General features: G+C 34.5%; 1 protein-coding gene across 2 annotated transcripts in view; it reads left to right on the forward strand.

The window, feature by feature from the left end:
- The window catches only part of PDE4D (phosphodiesterase 4D), a 354,607-nt gene that overhangs the window by 34,212 nt on the left and 294,576 nt on the right, over positions 1-25,819 (forward strand). The window contains exon 1 of one of the 2 annotated variants that reach the window (XM_054651720.2): positions 8,053-8,321. The exons of the other annotated variant lie outside the window; for it this stretch is intronic. Coding sequence (XP_054507695.1) covers positions 8,053-8,321 — 269 coding nt within the window. Of the gene's footprint in view, positions 1-8,052; positions 8,322-25,819 lie in introns of those variants that run through there. 2 annotated transcript variants of the gene reach the window in all.

Below are 25,819 nucleotides of genomic sequence, written 5' to 3' on the forward strand. Positions count from 1 at the left end.
GGCAATCTCTATCCCAGAAGAACCTTCATCTACTTCCTCATTTCCCTGTTTTTCAGATTCCAGGGACTCAGAGGGTCAAGGAATAAATAGACTCAGTATTTATTCTTAATAGTTATCTTAGGAAGAGATCTAATTATCTCAAATATAATAAAACCCCCAGAAATTGTGAAAATAAGAAACAAACAACAGAATTACAAAACTAAACACACACTAAGCTGCTTTATGATTTGTCCTTTGGATTATCTCTTTCTTTATCTCTTTCTTTAATAGTTTTCATATTTTACATTCATATGAAAAGAAATCCTACTGAATCTTTATTTCCTTTTCTGCTTGCAGGCAAATATTTTTTTTTGGTGAGTTTTATATGTGTTCTTTGCTAACATTAAATAGAAGATACTATGTTAGCATAGAAATTATAAAGTTCAGCTTAGAATTTTGGATTCTGCAATTGCAACTCTTTCATTTAATTTTTTTGTCAAGTTAGAATGATTTGGTTTCAGTCAGTAATCCAGGGGTGTGACTGTAACACAAATATTTAACATATTCTGTAAAGATCTGCTGATTGTTCTTGCCCGCAGTTTTATAAATGAAAAGAGAGACATTTTAATTACAGTTATATCTGACAAGGATGTTTGAAACATTTAACTTCTCTGAAAATACAGGTGTCCCTTAAATCAATGGTAAAGTGCTGGTACAGGTTTGTTTAATTCTGCTTTTAAGAACTCTGGTTTAGGATTTTTCCTGTAGAGGGTGACAGAGGACTGATGATTTCTTATTTCATCGTTGTAGTTCTAGAGATTGTTCCCGTCCCCATTTCAAGTCAATAGACATAGGCTCAGAAAAAAACCTCTCTATAGTAATAATTTTGGCCAGTTTATCAGGTGATCTGGAAGCTCTGCTAATTTTATTTGTGGCCTAAATGTACCAGTTTTCTTTACTTCACAGAATCCTGCAGTCCTTTGGAGTATCTGATAGCAGATTTAAATCACAAGATATAAATGTATTTCCAGATTTAAATATATTTCAGATTTAAATAAATCTATTTTATATTTAAATATATTTTTATTCTTCTGTAATTATAATTGCCATATGATGTACCTCAATAAATTATTTTCTAGATAGATGTACTAAAATGCCCACTTTGTTTCCATTTTTCTTTAGGACATTATTTATACCTATATTCATAACTTTCTATACTGTGCATCATGCTCTAGTCTCATATAACACTGATCTCTTACTATACAAAAATTTATAAGGCATATGCAATCAAAAGGATTTTTGAAAGTTTCTTTCCAAGTACATTTTAAAACAAGTAACAATATTTAAAACTGCAGAGTAGAATTCTGCAAGGTAGAATTACATTTCAATAAAAGATTTATGGAACCTACTTAAGTCCTACTTAAGGATAAGAAAGACACACTACGGAATTGGCGAGCACATAAATGCCTACTGTTCATTCCAGAGAGGTTTCTGAAAGTCATACTTTCTGGGACAATTCTATAAAGAAAAAAGTGTTATGCATTTAAAGTATCACAATCCCAAGCTTTTCTGTGTAGGGAGGACATTTTTTTCCCTTGAAACTTGGTCAGGGTGCCAGTTCTTAATAACACCGTAGAGTAGAATCCTTTGTGTTATTTACGTTCCATTTCTTTCAAATCTGCAAAGTGACTGGCTCAACATCTATAGAAAAGATACAGAAATGACTCCAAGTGAATTGTATGAATAATTTCTTTGATGCTTCATTTTATTTTATACTCAAAATTTAAAAACTTCAGACTTCCAAAAACCAACTTACAATAATGGGTTTGAACTAAAGCATTTTTAAGTTCAACAACCTAAAAAGGAATCTCTAGGCTCAGGCATCCTGTGATATTAAACCTTGTTAAATAACTATGTTCCTCTTTTAGTGCACTTACTTTTTTTGCCATTAAAGAGTAGCTCATCTCCAGACAATTAATTAGTTATGCAGTCTTATTGTAGACTTTTAGACTCATCTTCTTTTCCTCTAATCTCTCACAGTTTTGTAAATATTTCTTTGAATTCTTCTCAGCTTTTAGTGCATGATCAAAATAACAAATTATTTGAAATAGAGCAGATGGTGTAGATTTCTTATAAAGTAAACTCTCTGTGCATGTGTCTGACCTCAGAGAAATGTACTTGTTTATTTGTGCATTACATTCCGGCTTAACCACCATGCTTGGAGAGCCTGGGTTAAGTCTAGTTTGGTAAGACAGATTGCTTGTGCTAGCTTGAGAAATAAACTCTAAAGTTGAGGAATTTGGAGTGTTGATGTACTTTTTTGCTAAGTCCTTATGATACTTTATAATTTTTAGAATTTTACAAAGCCATGATGTGTTCACTGATACATGAATAGGCAAAATTATGCTCCCAAGATTAGGCTATACAGCTTTCTAAAGGTTCTAACAGTATCTGTCATGAGTCTACACTTAAGAGATCTAGGATTACAACCAAAAACTTGTTTAGCTGCTATGCTATTAAATGAAGTCTATATCCCTATGAAACACAGAGTAGGAGATTGGACTCAGTGTGGTTCCTTCTGTGGTGTGTCCTTTCCACTGACCTCTCCTTTCCCCTCTCCTCAGGAGTGCTCTTCAAAGCAATTTATACTTGTAATTGTTTTTAGCTCAAGTCCTTTCCTTGGAATTAACTATTAGTTATCAGATATATTTGTGCATTGCAGTGGCAGAAATGCTGCCTAACACTCCTCCTGTTCTCTGACATAATTGTGTAGAAGTACGTTAATTTACTTGTCTTAATCTTACCCCATAAATTGTGGGTTTTTGTTTGTTTGTTTGTTTTTGTGGAATCATGACAACATTTGCAAACACGGGGAAAAAATGATTGATGAAGTCACGTTTTACTGACTTGCAAAGTGAATTTGAGCTGATATTCTGAAACATTTTTATTAGAAACATCTCAAGAGTTTCTAATAAAAGTGGTCTAGAATTTTAAGTCACAGCAAATGGTTTTATTATAGTGCTAAACTTACCATACCCAGCTTCATGTGTATTCTGTTCCTCTTTTGAAAATATATTTGTAAATGTATGTGTATCTGATTATGATTTTGAAAGGTGTTTTAGTGCCATTTTAGGTAACACTGTTCTGTTAGGATATTAAAAATATACTCAGATCAAAGACAAACAGCAGCCTTGAATTTCCTTTGAATATTTAGAGGTGCATGTGTTTCCCATACCTTGGTCTGTTAAAGGTTTTATCTCCTGGGATATGCCTGCCATTTCTGTGCTAAGTGCAACTAATCCCCTTCTTAGTGACCTGCAGGAAGCTGCATGGTGCCTATGGTCTCCTCAGCAGGCCGTGCACGTAACTGCTAGGAAAACATTAGTCTGATAAACATTAGTCTGATAAACATAACCCTGCAAATGGCAAGTTCATGAATAATGTCCCAGCTCTTTGAGAATGTGAGAATTAGGTATTGACCTTTGCTAACACATAACATTTTATTAAGAATTCTATCACCTGATAATTTCTTCTTTTATCCTTTTCTTCCTCACTACTATGCTCCTCAATAAATTCATTAACCTCTCTTTCCAAAAGAGAATCATATTGCCATCCAAGATTCTCATTTTCTACTTTATCTGGAACAATTCTCTTTTGTCACCCCATACATACATGTGTTATTTACTCCAGGAAATTAAATCATGGCATACCAGCTATTCTTCACAACCACCACTTTTTCTTCTTTTCTCTGCACTTCTGTGCCACTCTCAGGTACCCTAGTGCCTCAGCGTGGTCTGGCCTTACAGCTGCTCCTGCTTTGAGCAGGAGAGTGGACTTGATCAGGGGAGGCCATTATCAGCTTCTCTGATCCTGTGATACTGATCTGCTTGCTTTCAAAGAAGTAACTCACTGGAGGGTTGTTTTTGGCTTGCATTCCTATGTGTCTGGAATTCTCTACTTGGTCCCAAGTAAGATGTAAAAAAAGTTCTGCTCCTTCCAAGTGACTGCATTTATTCTCTAATACGAAAAGCTTTGTTCCAGGTAATTTAAAATAGACACAATCACATAATAGATTTTGTATGTTGATTAGCAGTTAAAGTATTAAAAGAAGTTTATCATACTCTGTTTTCAAAGTAGTTGTTAAAAAGAAAGTACTTAAAAATCCTTGTTTATTGTCTTTTATGTGAGATCAAATACTTGTTTAATCTTGCACAGTATTCTCTGCAGAACCAATTAACTTATTCTTTCTATATGCAGAGGCTCAGAAAGTCTTTGTAATTAACAGAAAAGTAAGCACTTTAAGCCTGTATTTTTTTAAGTACATTTTTCATAAGGTACATATTTCTTAGGAAAGTTTGTGAAAAGTACAAGAACTGAACAGTTTAACTTCATTTTTAGTATCTTTAGGTGGTCACTGGAAGACAATAAATACTACTGGCACTTCTAGATTTTTTGTAATGAATTCCCCTCATTAGGAGATTCTAGTTCTGTGCTTTTGCCTTGAGCTTTATAGTGACACAGTTGAATGTATAGCAGGCAGAATTACATCTGTTCTTGTTATAACTTTTACCTATCAGATATGACTATATAAAAGCTGCAAAATTAGATTTAACTTTCAGTGCCTTTGAATAGGACAACATGCTTAAAGCACTGTCAAGATTAACTTTTGGAAATTAGGTATGTATCAGCTCTCAAATTTCTTTTTTCAAAAGGACCAGTAAATATACTTATTTATTTTGATTGAATTTAATAGAAATTTTCAGTGATTTCATTTCAATACGGAAAAGCCCAGAAAATTAACATATCAGAATAAAAAGCATATGAAAATAATTTTTTGAGGAAGTTTTTAAAAGTTTTATTGATAATTTTGGTGATCTTTGTGAGAAAATGAGATGTTTTTATTAAAACACGGTCTAGTAGGGTTTTTCTCAATTAATCTTTATAGAAAAAGAAGTACTTCATTGTCTTTTTTTTAACAAAATCAATGGGAAATGATATTTTTTTCTTTATGGGACAGTTTTCTTTCAAGTCTTTATTCTAGTACCTGCATAAACACCTCATGCTACTGCCATTTTTCTGCTTTATCTTCCCCCAGTTACTGACTCTTAACTTGAGCGTTTTGTCTAACTCACATAATGCTTATTTGATATTGCTGGAAGTTAGATCTCTGCTTTTTATTATAGTGAAGACTGTTCATGTTTCTAGTCTGCAATAAAAATCAGTCTGCAGACTTTAATTTAAATTTATGAGCATGCTTGAGACTTTTCATAGCTTTTCTTTTTCCTTTGAGGACAAGAAGGAGGAAGATGGGCCAAAATGAGGTATCTGGGACATGGATAATCTATGTTCAGAAATTTAACCTACTAACGCAGTCAGGAAAAGCATTTCATTTGCTATTCATGCAAATAGTGACTTGGTTTAGTTCTTCTGTTAAAAGGATTTATCCTGCTGTTCTATATATGTGGTATCTTACCTCTTTGAAAATGTAACAAACCCTCTCAATACCTGTAATGCAAGGTGTCAATGCCCCTTGTTGACTTAGTTTAAGAACAAGAGTAATAAAACTGCTGATCCATGGGCTTTCCTCTTCCATAATTGCCTTTAAAACATAGAACACCTTAAAATATGATCCCAGGCCCACTATGATAAATGTTAATGGTCTTAATGACATCATTGATTGTTGATCTCCAGTGGGTCAGTTTGCCTAGTTTTATAAAGCCACTGCAGTTGTCTGAAGATTATGCTTTGGCATAGACATCAGATGGCAGTATTTCATAGCATAAAACAGCATAACTCTCCTTATACAGACTGCATTATCTAAAAGAAGTACTTGGAGTTATTATGCAATTGCTAGGTTTTTTATTAAAGAAGAAGAAATAACAGTCTAACAGAGGGTAATATGTTTATTCTTCACAATTAAAAACATTTTAATACATCATGCTTTTATTTTGTCTTCTTGTTGAAGACCAGTTCTGTGCGTACTACCTTTCCAATCAAGATGGTGTGAAAGCAGTTATTGTGGTAGTTATGTGTTAGTTATGATTTAATAAAATTCTTTGTCTGTCTGTGAAATAACACCTTATCTCCAGTTTAAATTTTATTCCTAATGGAACAGCTTAAAATTTTGGGGTTTTGTAGTTTTAATAGTATCTGGGCTTTCTTCTATATTTGGTCAGTGTTAATTTTTACATAATGATTGAATTTTCTATAAAATCTTAGAAAAATACACAAAAACAAAATGCACAGTGATTTCTGCATTCTGTAGTGCTGTTCAATACTGAGTTAAATTTGCAAGTACATTGTTATCAAATTTCACATATGACGCAGTACAGTTAAAACTTGTCTACATAATGGGGTTGACACCTGATAGCAATGTCATTCTTAGTGTAAGCTGACCTTTCCTCTGCTGTTCTCATCTACTCCTGTCAGCATCATGATGTTCCCTTTATTATCCTCATCAGGAATTGTGGCTTCAGTGCTAAGTACAAAGGTGATTCCTCTCCATTGTGAGAGAAAGCTTCTTTTGCAGGATTTCTGATTTTGCTGCAAAACAGGGAGCAGTATTTGCCTTTCACACCTGGTCATGCAATTGTAAATGCCCTTCATCTCACTGAAAGCCAAGACACTGTGTGTGCTTCAAAGGAAGTTCTTATTCACAAAGGAAATTCTAAGACAAAGTATAAGAGGAACAGTATATTGCAACAATGAAAATTATATAAAACCAGTGTTCTGATTTTAAAAAGGTATCTCTCATGGAGAAATCTCTGACAAAATGTTGATTCTTTGTTCCTGTAGGATGAACAGGAAGTATGGTTATAACTGAAGAGACTATTGTTACTGTTGCTGTAAAACAAAACTTTAAGCAACTTTTCACCTACTTCCCTTTATTAGAGTTCATCTGTTAGTGAGTTATCAACACAGTTTAACAGGTTTATAAAATCTTTGTATTCCATAATAAATGAAGTTAGTTATTTTATTAAAACTGTAAAAAAGTACAAGGCTCAGATTTGATTGACAAAGGTGTTGTTGTATCATAAAATTGCACCAACTTCTTATTTGCATAATTACATTAAAATAATTAGGAAATTTATTAGCTGTGTGCATTCACCAAATAAATGCAACTACTTTTACCTTTTTATCTTCTGGAAGTGCTCTTTGAATAGTTTTTGGTATTTTATCTCCCCACCATCTGTGAATAGGAAAAAGGCATTTCCTTAGTTCAAACAGTGGTAATATTATGATGAAAATACTAAAATAAGATTATCTCATTAAACACATACTAGTAGCTATCATAGTCTTATTTTATGTGCATCTCTTAAGTGTTAGGTTTGCTTTTCTGAAGAATATAAGGTAGAAAGTATCTGACTTTCCCAAATGCATTTGAAAACTGGTTGTGATAAACTGACTCAAGGGCAGGGAGGAGAAGGCAAGAAACTAAGTCCTTTTGCACCTATTTAATTGTAGCATTTTTTAGCTTAATAGGTAATAATTTGGAATCTTAAATTTTTCCTGGGGACAAAGATGAACATAGTAGATCCTTGAAAAAACAGAAGAGGTTGTTCAGCAGTCCCTCTTCCTCTCCACCTCCCTGAAGGTTCAGAAATAAGCAAAGGAAAGAATAATCCAACAAAAGGAGCACACATCTGATGTTTAAGCCCTCCTCCAGCACTTTTTATGTACATAACCAGAAGTCACTCAAGCAGCTGCAGCACATTAGTTACGATAGTTTAACAGGCAGCTTTACAGCTCTGATAAAGGTTGTGCTAAAGCAATTTCTTCCTCCCGTGCTCACTTGCTATGATAGCTGAGAAGTGATCTTTGGCAGCAGGGCTGTGAAAGGAGTGGTAATGTTTAATCGGTTTCTGTGGAGGAGTTAGCTTGCTTTTTCCTTTGTAGATCATTATCTATAGAAAGACGTTAAGGGCAGGCAACACCATGTTGAAAACAGAATAGGCTGAACTGGTGCAGGGTCTCTGAACAGTTCTTGGGATCTGATTTAGAACAGAAATATTTTGAGCACTTAGGCCAACATTCAGTTGCATTAGACCTTAATAACAAAGTTACTTGAGAAACATGGCTCAGCAGACAAGTCCGGACAATTTTCCTGTTCCTGAAGGGGATAATACACACAGTCAAAATCCATGGCTAAATGAAGATCTTGTGAAGACCCTGAGGGAAAACCTGTTACAACATGAAAAGTCCAGGACAACTCGAAAATCTTCACCTGCTTCTCCCCGGCTGTGTCCAGTTATTTCTCCCCGAAATTCTCCGAGGCTCTTGAGAAGGATGTTTTTAAACAGCAACATACCAAAACAGCGTCGTTTCACTGTGGCACATACCTGGTAAGCGCTGAGGTGGTCGAGATAAAATATTAATTTTTTTAAATGGAATATTTATCTCTCTGGTGTTTGTGCTTCTGTTTCTTGGTTTGATCTCTGCATTAATCTCTCTGGTTGAAATAGACAGTTCTAATTTGCAACTAAACTTCATTGCAGTCCAGAAGTTTTAAATAGCAATTCATATGAAGTCAGAAAATACATATTTCCTTGTACAAAGGCTGCTAAATTTCCTCTGATTTCTTAGGTAATAACTCCATTCTTTCCTCTCCCTCCAAAATAAAAAATACTTATTTTATTCTGTGCTGTTCTGCCCAGAGTGACTTAGCAATTCTTTTCTTTAATGTGCCTGTTGAAAATATTTTATTGTTTTTATTGACAGTTTTGGACCCCCTCAGCCTCCTAGCAGAATAACATAAATCTCTTTAACTTTTAACAGTACTCAAATTAAGAAGGGCATGAAGAATGATAGCAATATATATTTCATGTGAAACAGTGATTTTTATTAAAGCAGTTGCTAGAAAAACAGGAAAAGTGGTAAGGGAAGCCCTTGGTAAATGATTCACTAGTAGTATTTCTTTGGTAACTTGATCACTTAGATGTGTTTGTGATCAAATCTAAAAAGGACATTAATTTTTTTCATCTATCTCCTGTAAAACAGCAGTATTATTTCATTACTTTTAAAATTATTCTTTCAAAAGATGTTGTATGTGAGATTTTTGTAACTCAAAACCACATTTGTGTTTGCTTTGATGGTCCTGAGATGTTTGGGTTTTTTGCTTGTGAGTTCTTCCCTACCCCCACCCCCCACCCCATTATTCCTCTAACAAAAATGTAATATGAAGAAAGGAGGGTGATGATATATGTTCAAAGAAAACAAGTCATGCATTCTAAGCCGCAAATGAATATGCTCTTGAAGTTTATCTTCATTTGTCTGAAATTAGATCTACACTATAGCTATGTGATTGGGATGTGCATTGCGCATTGTATACTAGTGTGCTTAAATCTTTACTATGTATGCATTTATGTAAAGTATTTCTTGTGTAAAATAATATTTTTACCACTGAAAAGCATAAGAAAAAACATGTGCCTTTATAATTTAAGAACACCTTTTTGAGACCAGCGTACCTGTTCAGATATTGCCTTTGTGAAATAGAAAACTGAATGAAATCAGTATATTTAATGTTTCTTTAACAGTTATGCATAAATCCCAGCTGCTGTTCTGTGTTCAATAATTTATAAAACATTCTATACATAAGAATGTGCAGGTTAAAAAAGTAATTCAGGCAGATCTGGCTTACAATGTTAGGTGAAAAAAATTCTGAAGGTTTAGAGAGGTAAATTGTTGTGTGTGATTACAAGTGTGTAGGCAGTCCAGTATGACAGACAAAGAAAGGGGACAGATGTGAAGTTAACAAGCATGTTTGAGAAACATAAAAGGACACAGGCTTGTAGAGTATTAAAAAGTGAAATTTTGTTTAAATGCACTTTCTCTAGTGAGCTTCAGAAGTTTGTGTAGAATGCCTTTTTCACCATGATGAGTGTAGAAAACACTTGAGGTTTTCCCAAATATGTGGAAAACTAGACCTGAAATCAATACTTCATTGTTATGATTTATGAGACAGGCTGATCAGAGTAATAATGTTTTTCCAGCAAGTAGAGAAGTACAGAGTCAAGCAGCAAGTTACAATGAATTACCTGAGAACCTGCAAAGAACAATATTTCTGAAGTGACAAAGCAATGACATACATGATCAGACTGCAGGCTTACAGGCTTACAAAGAGCATAAAAAAATTGTTTCCAAAGTCCATCAAATATGTAGTTAGTGATATGTCTTCACTTGGTTATCTAGTCAGAAAACTGAGATACTATGTGATGGACCTGTGGCTACATAGGCACTATAGTGGTTTTAATTCCATGTGCATATAATCCACTTTAGACAGCTTATAGGAGAACAGTGCATTTGAAAATGGAGTAGTTGTGACCTGAATTCAAAATGTTATACTATGAAGGATCCATTCTGGGGTTAGTTGGGCCCACTGTAGTAATGAACATCTCTGCTTTATTTTTCTAATGTAATCAGTTTAGTAATTTAAGAAAAGTTGTTGAATTCATGTAAACATACTTTTTGTTTAGTGCACTGTTCATACAGGCATTAAAAATTTTAATAACATGTTCTTACTCAAACCACCAGTAAGTTGGTAAGCTGTTCCGACGCTGCAAAATGTCACTATTTTTTTTTTAAATTTTCTTATCTTTTCTGGTAATTAGATTATGTATCTAGATAGCGTAATAAGTAAGTGTATGACACTAGAGATACTACTGTGTGTTGCAGTGATGCCAAACAGGCACCACAGATCCAGAGTGCTAAAACCCCCTAATTTAAATGGTACCTAGCTTCCTGATTTTCAAGGTTCTGAAGCAGCATTCACATACAGTCAAGAAGTGAGTGGGAGTTTCATGAATTGTTCTGGCAATCCCTTTCTCTCCCTATTTTATCATAAAGTCTATAGTTCACTCTCTCTAATGGCTTGGATTGTAGAACTTTTGACACCAAAAAGCATTTTCTTTATCGTGTGACCATTATATTTTCACAGTAATAACTGGCTTATCACTTTTAGTCATTTTAAAAGTCCTTCTCTACTTCCTTTTTTTTATTTCTTCTCTAGCTGTACCCCTGAATTCATTCAAACACTTGAAAGAAAAACATCTAATTTAGGGATTTTAGGGAGCAAAAGGTACAGCATTCAGAGTTGAAATAGAAGGGTTTAAGTGGCAGAGGAGCATAAGGCCTTCATTTTTGTTGGAGAAATTGCTGAATATCTGTCAGTTTCTGAGAATTTTAGTTCCGCCTGAAACTGAAATTCAAACTAGTTATCTTGAACTTTTAGCCTGGATTCCTCTCAGTCTGTAAACAATATCAGTCTACAGTCACAGCAACTACAAATTGTTTAATTTTTATGGCCAGAATTTCAAGGAAACTCTACCCAAACCTAAATTCCATTTCCTCACAAATCTGTCTTATATTGTATTACTGTAAATGTATTCATAATGCTTTAAGATCACCAATGTAGGGACACCACAGCACATATTACAGCTGGACTTGCACAAGATAAATTAAGTCCTCTGGTATGTGCTTGACAAAATCAGTTTCTGGATTGTCTTGACTTGCTCTTTATAAGGCGTTTAAAATGGGCTGATTACCTCAGTGCCTTTTGGCAGGACAGATCTGTCCTGCCAGGGGTGGAATCACACATGCTTTGATTTGTGAGGAGAGACGGAAAGAGACAGTCAGTTCCCATCTGTGTGGACATCCATCGTGTGTGATCCCTCACACACACACTGTCCAAAGATCTGTGGAAGGATGTTTAGATACTTTAAATCATACCCTCTTAGTTAAATGTGGAAAGACAGCTTTCCTTAATTTTCTATTAAAAATTCCTTTCTGTAAAGGGAGGAAAAGCAAGAAAGATAAATATTTGGAGCAGGATAGTAAGCTCAGTGGAACATAACAACTAAATTATATCTGTTTAATTGAAAGGATGAAGTCATGGAACACATATGCTTGGGGTTTTTTTGACTTTTGTTTGCTGCCATAATACTTCTTAATACTTAATATTCAGCGAATACAAAATGATCAACCAGTTGGTTTTTTCTGTGTTGTATATAAGTTTGGGCAGTCTGTTTGCTGTCTTTGTGATTTTTTGTATGTGTGTGTTCAGAGACAGCAGCTAGTGATATATGCCTGTCTTCTAAGTCATATAAAGTGGATTTGTTTATTCACAGGTCCAGTTGTGAGGGTTCCCCTTTGATAACTGTTCTCTCTCCAGCTCTTATGGAGAGTACTTCCTGATGTTCAGGGCTTTGTGCTCTTTAGAAGTTTTTTTAAGACATGTACCCCCAAAACTAAGAATTTAATGCAATTAATAATACAAGTATGTGCTCAGTTAAGCAGAGTACTTTTATCTGAATTTAGTCAGTCTTTCTCCCCACCCATAGTAAATATTTTACATTGACTTTGGCAATCAGATATGAAAACGATAGATGCCTTAGAAATAGTTTAGATAGATATGGGCAAGGTGTGCCATTTTAAGTTTCAGGAATGTAACTGTCATAAGTGTACCCATAAAACCAGGTTTGTCTTTATTTTTATTGCACAATATCTTTTCATGCACTTTTACTGCTAATTACAAAAAACAACAGAACCTCATGTTAGCTATACGTAGATTGCAGAAGAGCAACTCATTTAATTTGATGTGATTCTACACAGCCTGGTTCAGTGCATTTCAACTATGAAACCAGAATGAAGCTATACCACACTGAATCAATGCATTTTTATCACTACTCTTTTCTTCCAACTTTCAGTATAAATTTTGCTAAAAGATTTTTAATACCTATTTTCCTCTCTGTCACTACTCTGTGCTTTTCAGGAACTCAAGTAATTACATTTTGGCATATGGAAGTAATTTCAAAAGGAAGAAATATCAAAGCAAATACCTATAATAAGTGAATAACTACTTCAGAAAACCAAATATCCAAAGCAACATGGTCATCAGATTGTAGGAGGTTCTATCCCTTTACTCCATGCTGGTGACACCCCACCTGGAGTACTGCATACAGTTCTGGGGTCCCCAGCAGAAGAATTACATGAACCTGTTGAAGCAGGTTCAGAGAAGGGACAAAAAAATGATCAGGATGGGACACTTCTCCTGTGAGGAAAGGCTTGGAGAGTAGGGGTTGTTCAGCATGGAGATAAGGCTTCATGTAGAGTTTAAGAGGGGACTGCTTGAGTAAGATGATGTTTACCATCAAGTTACTAAGTTGCATCAAATAAGGTGTAGTTTAACAAGGGCAAGTGATGGATTCTGCACCCAAGATGGGGCCATGTTGGCTGTAGACTGAAGAATGAGAGGCTGCACAGCAGTGCCATGGAAAGGGCCCTGGGGCTCTGGTCCATGGCAAGTTGAACATGAGCCAGCAGTGCCCTGGCAGCCAGGAGGGCCAAGCGTGTCCTGGGGGCACCAGGGACAGCATCACCAGCCAGGCAAGGGAGGGGATTGTCCTGCTCTGCTCTGCACTGGGGCAGCCTCACCTCCAGTGCTGGGGGCTGTTCTTGGGTGCCACAATAAAAAAAAGACAATAACCTATTAGAGAGCATCCAAAGGAAGGCCACAAGGATGGTGAAGGGTCTGGAAGGGAAGTCATGTGAAGAGTGGCTCAGATCACTTGATTTATTCAGCCTGGAGGAGACTGAGGAGAGATCTCATTGCAATTTACAACTTCCTTGTGAGAGAAAATGGCGGGGTGGGTACTGATTTCTTCATTCTTGTGATCAGTTACAGAACTCAGGGAAATGGCACAAAGCTGGGCCAGGGCATGGTTAGGTTGGAAAACATTTTTCCTCAGAGGGTGCTTGAGCACTGGAACAGGCTGCCCAGTGTAGTGATCACAGCCTGAAAGAGTTAAAAACCCATTTAGACAACACTCTCAGGCTCATGGTGTGGCTCTTGGGGTGTCCTCCATATAGCCAGGTGTTTGACTTGATGTTCCTGCTGGGTCTCTTTCAGCTCAGCATATTCTATAATTCTATGACAATAAAGTGCATATATGCCTATGTAAACTCACTAGTTCTTATTAAATTAAAAAAAAAAATCTTGGTTTTTCTGGGTCTGGATTGAAGGCACTTGAGATGTTAGTTCATGTTTTGACTCGGGTGTTTATTATTTCTTATCAGTAAAACAGTCTCACAACCATGAGTTTGGCAGCTTTTCATTAGCAAGGCACAAAATGGCTAACAATGTCTTGTTACTAGGTCTTTTGAGACTAAACTATCCAATTAAGAACTGACACCTAGATTATTTTCCATTTTAACCCAATAACTGATCCCTGGAAACCCTCAATGCGGACTTTTCTGCCCAATTACAAAATGCCACCCAAACCCAAGAAGAAGAAGGAAGAAAAAGCATGAAGAAGAAACTCAGGATGACACCCTGTGCCCTCCATCTTGCTTCTATCCACAACATACTAAAAATCCCAAAACCTAAATTTCTCATCCAAGTGATACACCTACTCTCTCTATAATCTATTTCACACTTTTGTGGATTCTAGTCTATTCTGGAGTTTAGGAAACTTTCTCTATGAGTGAGGGTCAAAGTCAGTGCTCTCCTGGAGGTCAGGACACCCCAGAACAGACAGAGAAATATTCCTGGTGTCCTGGGTTTCCACATTCTACTACTTCCTTGTTTTTCTCACATAAACTTTATTTACACTTTCTAAATCAAATCACTCTTATTGCATAAAGTTTTAGCCAAGGTAACACCTAGCGTATTAGAATGGATTCTATTTCATTTTTTTCAGACTAGACTGAGCTATCACACTCCTTTTCTACAAAAATATGTGAACCACTTTACATAAAATATACAATCTTTTATAAGGTAATTCAATCCACATATCCACTCTTGAAATTCTGTTACATTAGGAGGTGCATGCTTGTATGGATGCATAGGTTAGTGGGGCAGAGAAAAAGAATAAGCTTTGAGAACACAATGCTCTCTGATATTTTACAGAATGGTTTGTGGTAAGCTAAGAATTCTTCACAATGGTATTAACTACTGACAAATTTATTTATCACAGATAAATAATACTGCTTCTCCATAGCTGAAGAAAGACAGATGAGGAAAAAGTTAATCTTTCCATAAAGAAAGAAATGGCAAAGATGCGTTTTCTCAAATAAGAGTTGTAGTAAAGAGAGCTAGTAGTACTGGGTAGGAAATTGAAAACCACTTCAGAAAGATCAGTGAGCAATCAAAGACTAAATTCTAAGTTTTTGTTGTACAGGGACAAATAACTGAGCAAGGAAGAGCAGAGCAAAAGAGTGATAGATTTCGCTGACTAGATTTGGTAGTACAGGAATTGTAATATATAAAAATACCTGTTGCATCTCTCCTTTTCTTTCAAAATAAAATGTGGAAAATACTCAAACCATTTTTTGATTGAGTCTTTTTTTCTTGCCTCTAATCTGCTTGCCCTCTAGAATTGGAATTTCTTCATTGGTTTTAGTTACTGAAGTACTAAGCCTGGACCATGCTGTTTTCTGACCTGTTGTCTTTACTGGCATGTCCTGTGTTTGACAGAATTTGGGAGAAATTCTAAAAAAAATTAGCAGTAGTGAAACAGAGTTCTTGGAGTTCTACTTCTGTTTAGTACCTGTCTCAAAACCTAAAACCACTTTGCTAAAGTGCTATTGAACCCCAGAGTTTTTAGTGTATCTTACTCTAGTTGTATCACAAGCAATTTACATGACTGTAAAGGTTTTAAATATTGTACGCTTGTGATATGATATTATCTGTTTTCTAGAATATTTTTGAAACTATGCAAAAGGTTTCAGTAGGTTTTGCTACAAGTTTTTTTAGTTTACTGAGTAACACAAGCCTGTTACACTCAAGCAGTCTTCTACATTGCTCCTTACTGCATTACTCTGACTGCGCTTCGCAAACTTGCTATTTTCATTTTCACTTTGCATGAATAAATTACTATTTTATTGGTGGTAAAATTTTATTGGTTCTTGAACCATCCCATGGGATCTTGCCTGTTTTTGTTTTTTTTTTTTGCAGTTTTACACAAAGTTTTATGGCATCTCAAATTTGTATTGCAAAGAGAGCCATTCTCTCCATCTGGAGTTTTTAGTCTTCTGAACTTTGGCCTTAAAGAGTTTATAATATATACACAAAACATTAAAGTTTCCATTGTGTTACAAAATATTCAGAAGTTTATTTCCCTTTTTGTTTTCTTGTAATAATTAATGTCTTTAGGTGTGTTTATCATGGGAATACAATTTTTTTAGCACAGTCTAACAATGAGCTAGCTTTTTCTTTCATACATTCTTGAAGAGCTTCATCTTCTCTGGGAATTGTAGGTATTACTCCATTTTTTTCCCTCTTGTGACATTTCTTCTGTATCTCATGACCTTTTTGGTGTTTTATTCTGTTTCATTTAGTACTGCACATGAATTTTTCCACTAGTCATCCAGGAGAACACTGAGCTTAAAATTTGCAACAGTTTGTTCCAACAATAGATAAATTAACATTTAAGTGAGAAAGAGGACTGGGAGAAGGGTCTCATCATCTCTGTTAAGCTACCAGTACTTTAGGGAGCAACTGTTAAGTGGAACCAGCAAATTTTACTCTGCCAGTGGGCAGAGTACTATCAGACTTCTACTTTGTTTGGAAAAGCAGAAGGCTGATTTGCAGAAGGCTGATTTCTGTCCTGATCTGGAGGAAATATGCAGGTTTAGAACTGTTGTCTGTCTTCAGGTTCCTTGGGCTGTATATGCATCCTCTGTTGTGGAGGGACGCTGCCAGACCTGTCCTTTCATTCATTCACTCCTAATGTTTGATCTTGGTCACTAGAGAAGATTGTTAATATTGTCATCTGCTCTCACTGCAGAGTTTTAGGGAATAATCTTGTAAAATTTATATTGCCATCCTTTGTAGCTTATTATATTATACTCACAATATTATACGATATTGTACTATAAAGTACACTTATTAAATCTGTTGTTGACTTTCCATCTTCTAAACTTTCATAAAGCTCTGCTATCTTCTTTGTCATCAGACAGGACATGACAGTTCATGGTTAATGCTTCATATTGGCAGAAAACTTTTCTTCCGGTAGTGGTATATTCCCCTCTTAGTAAATACTCAGTATCTCCTATCTGTTATTTAGTTTAGTGAAAGGTTTCCTTTCACTAAACCTTTGCATTCAGTTGTTTAAAAAAGGATGCATACAGAATTAATCAGAAAAAAGTAAAATTTACATGCACAGGGTGAAATATAAGACAAGGATATACTGTGTTTCATTTATTTTTATTTTTAATGAAGAAACACTCATGGTAGTGTTATAATGTTTTAATTATGACCTGTTTTCTTCTTAGATTGTATTTTTCTTAGTGATCACATCTCTTTGGTATTCTTCAGTGCACCAAATTTATCAACACTCATTAAGTATTCTTATTATAACATAGAACTTATCAGTTATAATCTCACTCTGACAACTGCTTAACAGGTGTACTCCTGATAGTGGAGTAAAGTTATTGTAGGCTACTAGTAACACACTTTTATTGTTCAAATAAAGTTGGAATATTTTAAGGTGTCATAAAATATAAAAATGAATAGCATATAATTAAATGTATTATGGACCTGACTAACTGCAGCTGAGATGTCCAGGAACTTACATAGTGGTCCTTAAAACACTAATTTATTTCTGAGATAGTCTCTTGGTAACTTTGTGGTAATTAAAAAACCCCAGCTAATAATTGTGAATAAAATGATTGGACATGTGAACTATGGATTTTGAATACATATGTGGGTTTTTTGTGGTTTATACTTTATTGAGCTTCTGTCATAAATCTGCATCTGCTGAACCTGACAATCCCCAGAATAAGTTAGATTGTACTAGATAATGAAACTCTACAAAGTGTTTTAAGAACATCTCTCTATATATTAATTTTTCTTCCCTAAAATAGAATAGAGCAGCTAATAACTTTTATTTAAAATAAATGTTGTAATTCTATCTTCATTTGAAAAAATATATGTTTCCATATTAAAGAAGTACGCATTTCTGATGTGCATTTTAATGTTGTAAGAGTCTTCCAGATATATGCAAATAATTGCTTTGTTTGACTCTTACTATAAACATAATTTTGTGTTACACAAGAAACATACAATCACAGATAGTATATATTATTTTCTTTTGGGGATGGGGTGCTTCACTGAATGAAGAATCAGACAAGTTACCTATTGTATTTCCAGTCATAATACAAAACTGTAAGAACCTTTAAAATCTGCTTCAAGTTCATAAGCACAGTCATAAGCAATAAAGTATAAATAATTTTAAAATATTTGCCTCTTGGACCTCCTCATTGTTATGTACATTTGCATGATAGAGATTAAATTCTCCAAAGATGTTAATTACAATTGTAGCATGTGGTACATTACAGAATCAAAAAAAATAATAATGACCTGTGTAAATGCATGCTGTCATGGGAAATAGAATAGACCACATACTTAAATGTAGAAATCCAGTCAGATCACTAAAAATGTTTATTACAATGTCTATGAAATGGTCATGCAATGAATTTTATTCCTCACATAAAAAAAAATAGTTTCCCATAGAAGAAATATTTGAAACTTCTAAACAACAGCATGTTTCACTCATTTCCAAGAGTCCGCGAGAACTAAGTTAGCTATGCCAGCTACAAGATGACCATTTTTAGAATCATTGTGTACTTAAATGTTTCTCACATTCTGTAGATAATAGTTGCTGTCTGGTGCTTCTATGTGGTTCTTCTGTCAGCGTGTTAAGAATGGTGTTATGCACTTCACTTGTAAGAAACAAGTTACCAAACGCTTTATTGATGTAACAAATTTCAGCCATAGATGTGACTGTGTTTTAACAAGATTCAATGGCAAGGTACACTCAACTATTTACAGCAGAGAGGGCAGAGTCAGACAAAGCTGTCAGGGAGGCCCATTCATTCAGCCATGAGTTCCTGACAGGGCCCCCTCGCTTTCTAAACTTCTCAGAGAGGAGTTTAGGTGGGGCTGGATCCAATCCTAGCAGCACAGACTTGTTTTATGGACAGTGGTTTATGTTAGGAGGGTTATATGTACACAATCAGTCCTTTGTGTCACTCAGCTGAGATGTCCAAGTTTAACATGCAGTTAAATATAAAAGCCATATCATATTAATCATCATATTAATCTCTTACTGAGAATGTGCTGCTGCAAGGAATCACTCACCCCTGAGGTGTAACCTGGACAGACATTCCTGTGCAGGAGGTGATCCTGGTGCAGCCCAGCTCCCTGCAGGACAGCCCCAGAACTCTGGGCTGCTCACTGTTCATGGCTTACAGTCACAGTAGCTCAGCAGCAAGGTGTGTGGATCACTGCTCTAAACAGCCCTTGGCTGCCAGGTTTCATCCATGCCCCAGGGTCCAGAGTAAGCTGGGTGCAGCCATCACAGCCCCACTGGTGATGATGGCTTCAGCTGGGGCTGCTGCTGGGGGAGCACTGCCACAGCATTGGCAGTGTTTGTCTGCAGTGCCTGTGCAAGGTGTATGTCTATGTACATGTACTTGTACATTTACATGTATATGGCTATGTCAATGTATATGTATATGTCTGTGTATCAGAGGAGGACTTGTTGCAGCCACACAACAGTTGGTGCTATCTGGTGGCACTAGTATAGTATAACACCTGTGACAATTTCAAACTTTTGGCCTTTCATCAACAATAACTTGCCAGGAGAAGCAATATGTGTAGCGGGGAGAGGAGGAAAAGTACTAAAAGGAAAATTACATCCCATCATGTGACTGCTGCAAGCAATTTGAAAAGTAACTAGCAGAGAACCATGTTGAGTTTAAGACTGGACTGAATCTTTCCTTGTGTAAAAAGTCATCTCAATGGAAAAATACAAATTTGTATTTTGTGAGGAATTTTCTAATAAAATATTGCAAAATACCAACTTATTGTAACTGAAATATTTAATTTGAAATATTTCAGAATTTCTCATCCACCTGATCTCCAAGAAATTTCTGAGAGTAAGGAACACTTCATTTCAACATTTCATCTTTTAGTAAATTCACTGTATACTCAGTGGTCATTTTCTCTTTTGCATTATCAAAATATCTTTCTGACCTCTTTTGTGGAGTTTTGCTCCAATCTGGAAGTGTTCCCTTGAAACACTATCATATGCACTGTTGTCTCTTCATAATAGTGTTCTGATACCCATTATTCCAAATAAGAAGGTCAGCATCATATAAACAATGCTTTCAGAAGCATGATATCCAATATTTCATTACATGGAAGTCCTTCTGTGAGAAAAAAAAGTAAATATTTTTTGTTATTTCTTTGGTAATAATATTTTAAATTGATTTTGTTCAGACAATTTTTCAAATATTTTATGACTTGTGTGAGAATCTTGTAATTTGGCTTGTAAAGCAACAACCCTGAATGAATGTACTTCCTAAGAATACACATTGTCAGTATTTTTATTAAAAAAATGTGTAACACAAAAAATTGAAAGTCTTTATTCACAATTATAAATCTTCTCTACAGAATCTTTGTCAAGATTGTTTTTTGAAAAAATTGTTATAACTCCCTTTTTCTCCTGAGTTCAAATGATCTGCCATAACATTGTCCTGCTCTTCACATAAGAGTTGTGGGTTTTTTAAATTATAACACTTTCCAGAGGATGACAGTCTCTTCTACTTTCAGAGATTATATTACAAGGTAGCAGTTGGACTCTGTCCTGATGAATTTAAAGTATATGCCTTATGAATCTTTGTAAATAGATCAATAAAATTAATTTTTTTAATCAATTCTGTTTCAAACTGTGAAACAAGAATAGCTTACCTTTAATGTCCAATGAATTGTTAAGAGATGTGACTATTTATCATTAATTACTAATTTGTAAATTAAATTAGATTCTGAATAGACAGCATCAGAAAGGGTTTTCACAACCCCTTCAGACTGTGGAGCATCTATTGCAAATCTTGTGGGTATACAGAATAGCTCTGTTTCTGTTTTGAGGCCTTTTTTTCACATGAGGTGGGGGAATAAAAATAAAACTACAGCTGATTCCAAGGAAGGAGACCTCTGTCTTTCATTCTCCATAAATTCTCATCTATGTAGTTCTCCAGACTATGTGCTTCATTTAATTAAAAAACTGCTCTAGATGTGCCTTGCAAAATCAAAAATGTTTTGTGTGTTGTGTCTTTGCTACAAGCTGCTGGTTGCATGTCCAAAGGGCAAAGATCAATTAAAAATAAACAAAAGAAATTTATTAATATTTAAAAGCCATGTAAAAATGTTATCAATTATTTGAATGGACATGATGAAACATCATTGTTAAAATGGCATAGGCAGGTAAAAACCTTGGCCTGTAAAAGTTGCTTGGTAATGTTTTCTTCATATAATCTTGTGCTATGCACTTAAGCTGTTCAATAGCAGCTGTTTCCATCCACACCCTTTCTGTAACAAAACATTATGCTTTAGTTGTCACAGAAGGAGTTATAAAGACGACAAAAAATAATGACTTTGAAATGGAAATCACCTTAAATTGTAAAGGCAGTCATTTCTTTACAACCAATAGGGCATCATATGTTATTTCATGAAAGAACTGAAGTTTAGAAAACTTGGTTGGAAAGTTCAGAAAGCCTCAGAAAAGAATATCAGAAAAGAATATGGCTTTTCCAGAATTTAGTGTATATAATGTGAAAGAAACTCTTCAATGGAAAGATGATATAGTAACTAATGGATACAGTCTTCGTTTGTAAAACAAAATTGTTACGCAAAATGTAATTTAATCCTCTTAAGGATGTTTAAGCCTTGGAGTAGGCTTAGCTCTTTATATAGATTCTGCAAAGGTAACTAATACTTTTGCATACCTAATTCTATCCATATAATAACTTAAAGAGAAGCTTACTGTTTAAGTGTGACTTTTGCAAAGTAGTCTGCTTAGATATATTATCTTTTGCAGATGGTAAAATAAAGGCTTCAGGAGGAACAGAAGTCTTAGATAAGGAATTCAAGATGAGCAACTGGAAGTATAAAGGTAGCTGGTTTTAGGGCATTTGAGTACAGATGAAGTAGCCTGGGTGAGAGTATGACACAAAACTCTACCACTGAGCAGCAGAGCCTTGTCAGCAGTGTTAAGATTTGAGGCTTAGGAAGGCTGGAGAAAAATGAGAATTGTAATGCTTGGGTGTATATGAAAGTCATTTGATTGAAAGCCAGTAAAATTGTCTGACTCACTTTTGACTTCCAGAGCACTAATAACACCTCAGTATGTTGACAAACAGGTTGCAATGCAGGCCAACTACAGTAGTATGTATGATCAATGACCATCTAATTTCAGACTATTTTAATTCCTGTGAAGTTCTTAAACACAATTGTTATTTACCTATTACAATCCAGTCTAATGAGTGAGAAATTATGACTCTCTGTAGCAAGGCCCTGTTCTGTGTGCTGTAACAACTACTAATTTATCAGTAGTTCTCAAGAAATCTTAATTGCTTTCATATTCATCCTGACATAGTTACATGATTGCATATAATATGATGGATTTTGGTATTAATTTGAAAGTATTTTACCTTTTCAGGAGATTTTTTGCCCTTAAAATGATGGTGTTTGCATATCATTACATTTTCAGGCAATGACAAATAAAAATAATGAGTATCATGTTTAGACTAAAATGTGATATGGCTCAAAATTAATTTAAATTGTTTAAAAAATAAAAATATTATTAAAAAAATCTGGATAATAATTTCCTGCTTGTAACTACAAGAGGAAAAGTCCAGCTTTTCTATAAAAAGACTGCTACAATATTGCTTATGCTGGTAACTTATAGATAATTTTTCAGGGTAAAATCTTTGGGTGAGGAAGCATTTTAATGTTTCCTAATTAATTTATTAATAGGGATTCATTAATTTATTTCAATAGAGTGAAATATTTAATAACGATTAATTTATTTCAATAGAGTGTTAAATCCTAACGCCTAATCATTAATTATGAATAATGTTGTGAGAATGAGTCAAAATATTCTGGGATTTTTTAGCTGTATCATCAGTTGCTATGCTTTTGAGTCAACAAAGTTGTTTATAATATATTGTTCTAATTTCTAAATACTTAACATTATTAAAAATATTTATCTCAGGAATGTTTTGGAAAATATTGGAAAAATACCGAGAAGTATGAAATGCTGGCATTGCTGACAGGTTAAGAAAATGTTCAGTTTTCATCTTTTGAATAGGAAATACTAAATTATAGTTTTTTATAGTGTCAGCATTCCAGGTATTGTAATAATCTAAGAAAACAGTTTTGAACTTTTTAAATCTAGCAGAAATTAAAGCAATAAAAACTTCAGGGGTTCTTGACATATAATTGTTAGAGTGACCTGTAGCAGAAAATATGAAACATTAATGTAGTTGAGCGTAACAAATGCATCCAAACAAATTTATCTTGGTTATTATCAGACCTAGCAGTTCATGTGCCACACTAGCCTTGACTATGCAGTCCAAAGCTCAGTTGTGTCTGATTCACAGGAAAAGCAGTCAATGCAAAAGTTTACCTGCTTTGATAAAGGCACAGACACCCTCTACAGAGGAGAAAATGTCAAACATGGGTTTACAAAGTAGTGGCTCTTTCTTAAATACTGGGTGTATGTTCCTTTTTTTACATTACAATGTCCAGTGTCTTTTGCATTACAGCTTCCAATGTCTTCAAAAGCTATTGAAGAAAAGGGAAGCCCCTCAGTATGAGACTCTTTTGCCTCTTTTTCTCTTTGGAAATTACATTTGTTCTGCTCACCCAAAGTATTACTGGTCTGATGGAAAAGATGGTTGTGGTCACTGTTAATGACCATGTCTGTCATTATGTACACAAAGGACAAATTATGGCTGCTAGGACAAACAAGTTTAGCATTTTTAACACTTAAGAGCCTTTCTTCATATCTTTATAACCTTTCCTGTAGGTACTTACTGAGTGTAGGTTTGTCTTTTTGGTTAATTTTTAAAGGAAAAAAAATTATGTCATTTTATGTTGTCTTCTTCATTACTTTTCTGTATGCTTGGCTGTATCTGTACTTCCATATTTATATGAGGAGGGATTTACACGGAGTTGAATGAGTTTTCTAATGTTGGGATGCTGGAGCCACATAGTATCTGACTAAGTATATTAGACATCTATTAATATATTCAAGATGGGTGAACATGCAACACTACAGAAATTACACTTTTTTCTTTTATATTTTTTAATTTGTGGGATTGTATTTTCCAGGTATTCAGCTGGTTATTGAGTAAGAATGTTTAAATGTTTCATTTTCCATATAATTTCTTTTACTTGAAAATAATCTAAACCATTTGGGATTAAAAAAGATGGATCTTTTGCAGCAAAGTTTTCTTGGCTGATCTTGGCATATTTCTATGATGGTTACCTATTAGGGATTTTACTAAAGAATTAAATGTGGAAATTTAAAGTCCAAATATCTTTCTATATTCTCTGGGGTCTTAATTAATTTTAATTTTCCATTCTGCTTCTTGTTTGTGTGTATTTCCATACTCACAACTGCAGTAATTAATCCAGTTTTTATTCACAGTTTTGCTTTCCATGAAATGTCTGTCACATAGGTGGTGACTCACTCTGTCAATAAGGGTTAAAAGCCCTATGGCAAAATAAACTATTTCTTTGCATTCTGATGCCTCTTGTATATTGTAAGGATCGTAACCTTCGTGAGATCTTCATCTGTGCTACTTCTGCACCTATAGGCCTGTAAGACCCCTGAATTTTGCAGAACATTCACTGAAATTGTGTAAAGAAAGTATTCTTTTTATATAGCTCTGAGAAAAAACAGAAATTGGGGAGGAGGATGAAAGAAAAGATTCCTATTCTAATAGTAATTATACTGACATTAGAAGCACAAAATATTTTTCTTCCAGGGCAAATGAAGACTATTTGTGTGGTAGCAAAAACATCTTTATTACTTATAATAAAGATTCAAGCTGGAGCAATGCAAATATTACGTCCTACTGTATCACTAATAATAATCACTAATAATAACAACTACAGGGATTGTTCCAGAGGTAAAAAAAAAGAAGCAAAAGAATTAATCAAAAATCCATTTTAAAAGAAAAATAATTTAAACATAGCAAATTTGAATTAGCTATTGGAAACTGAATTTAGTTGAAATTCTCCTTTCTGTTTCACTCTGTGGAAAAAAAAATAGAAAATGAATGTCATGCTGACCATTTCCTTACTGTGAAAAATGTGGAGGGAGTGGTGGGTAAAATATTATGATAGCTTTGTTAAAAGAAATTAAGTTAAATAAATTTTGCCAAGACTATTGTTTTGTAAATAAGCTTTGTTCAAAACCTAAGACCAACAGAAATGTAAATATTCTTTTTAAATGCAGTTTACATTTCTTTATATCTTAAATAAAATATGTTTGAGCATTTATTGCTGCCAATTCAGAAAGACAGGCATGCAATCATAAAATGAACATTATTAAAAAGAAGAGTCAAATCAGGAATGAAAGACAAGGAAAAACATATCAGTTCAAGACATAAAAGGAAAGACAGAAAGTACAAGCCATCTATTTACGTCTCAAAGACTAATCAAATGAAATTATTGAGTTTGTAGAAGTCTTAACCTGAGAATATTTTTGTATATATTAAAGTTGCATGAGTATATTGTAAAGCTTCAATTTTTTTGTTTGTCATAATAAGCCATCCATTTAGAAGTTGATAAACAGTTATAAAACTAACTTAGTTCGGAAAACAAAATCTATTGTTGTTTTTGACCAGCTTAGATGTCCAATGTAGAAGTTCTGTTTTATTTGTGTGGGAGGATGAATGTATTGAATTAACAGAAACATGGCAAAATAATTGATCTTGCAAACTGATTTTTCTCATCACTGAATGAAGCATAAACATTGGAGCTGTGAGGAGA

The sequence above is a fragment of the Agelaius phoeniceus genome, chromosome Z, assembly GCF_051311805.1.
Source record: "Agelaius phoeniceus isolate bAgePho1 chromosome Z, bAgePho1.hap1, whole genome shotgun sequence".
Classification (NCBI taxonomy): domain Eukaryota; kingdom Metazoa; phylum Chordata; class Aves; order Passeriformes; family Icteridae; genus Agelaius; species Agelaius phoeniceus.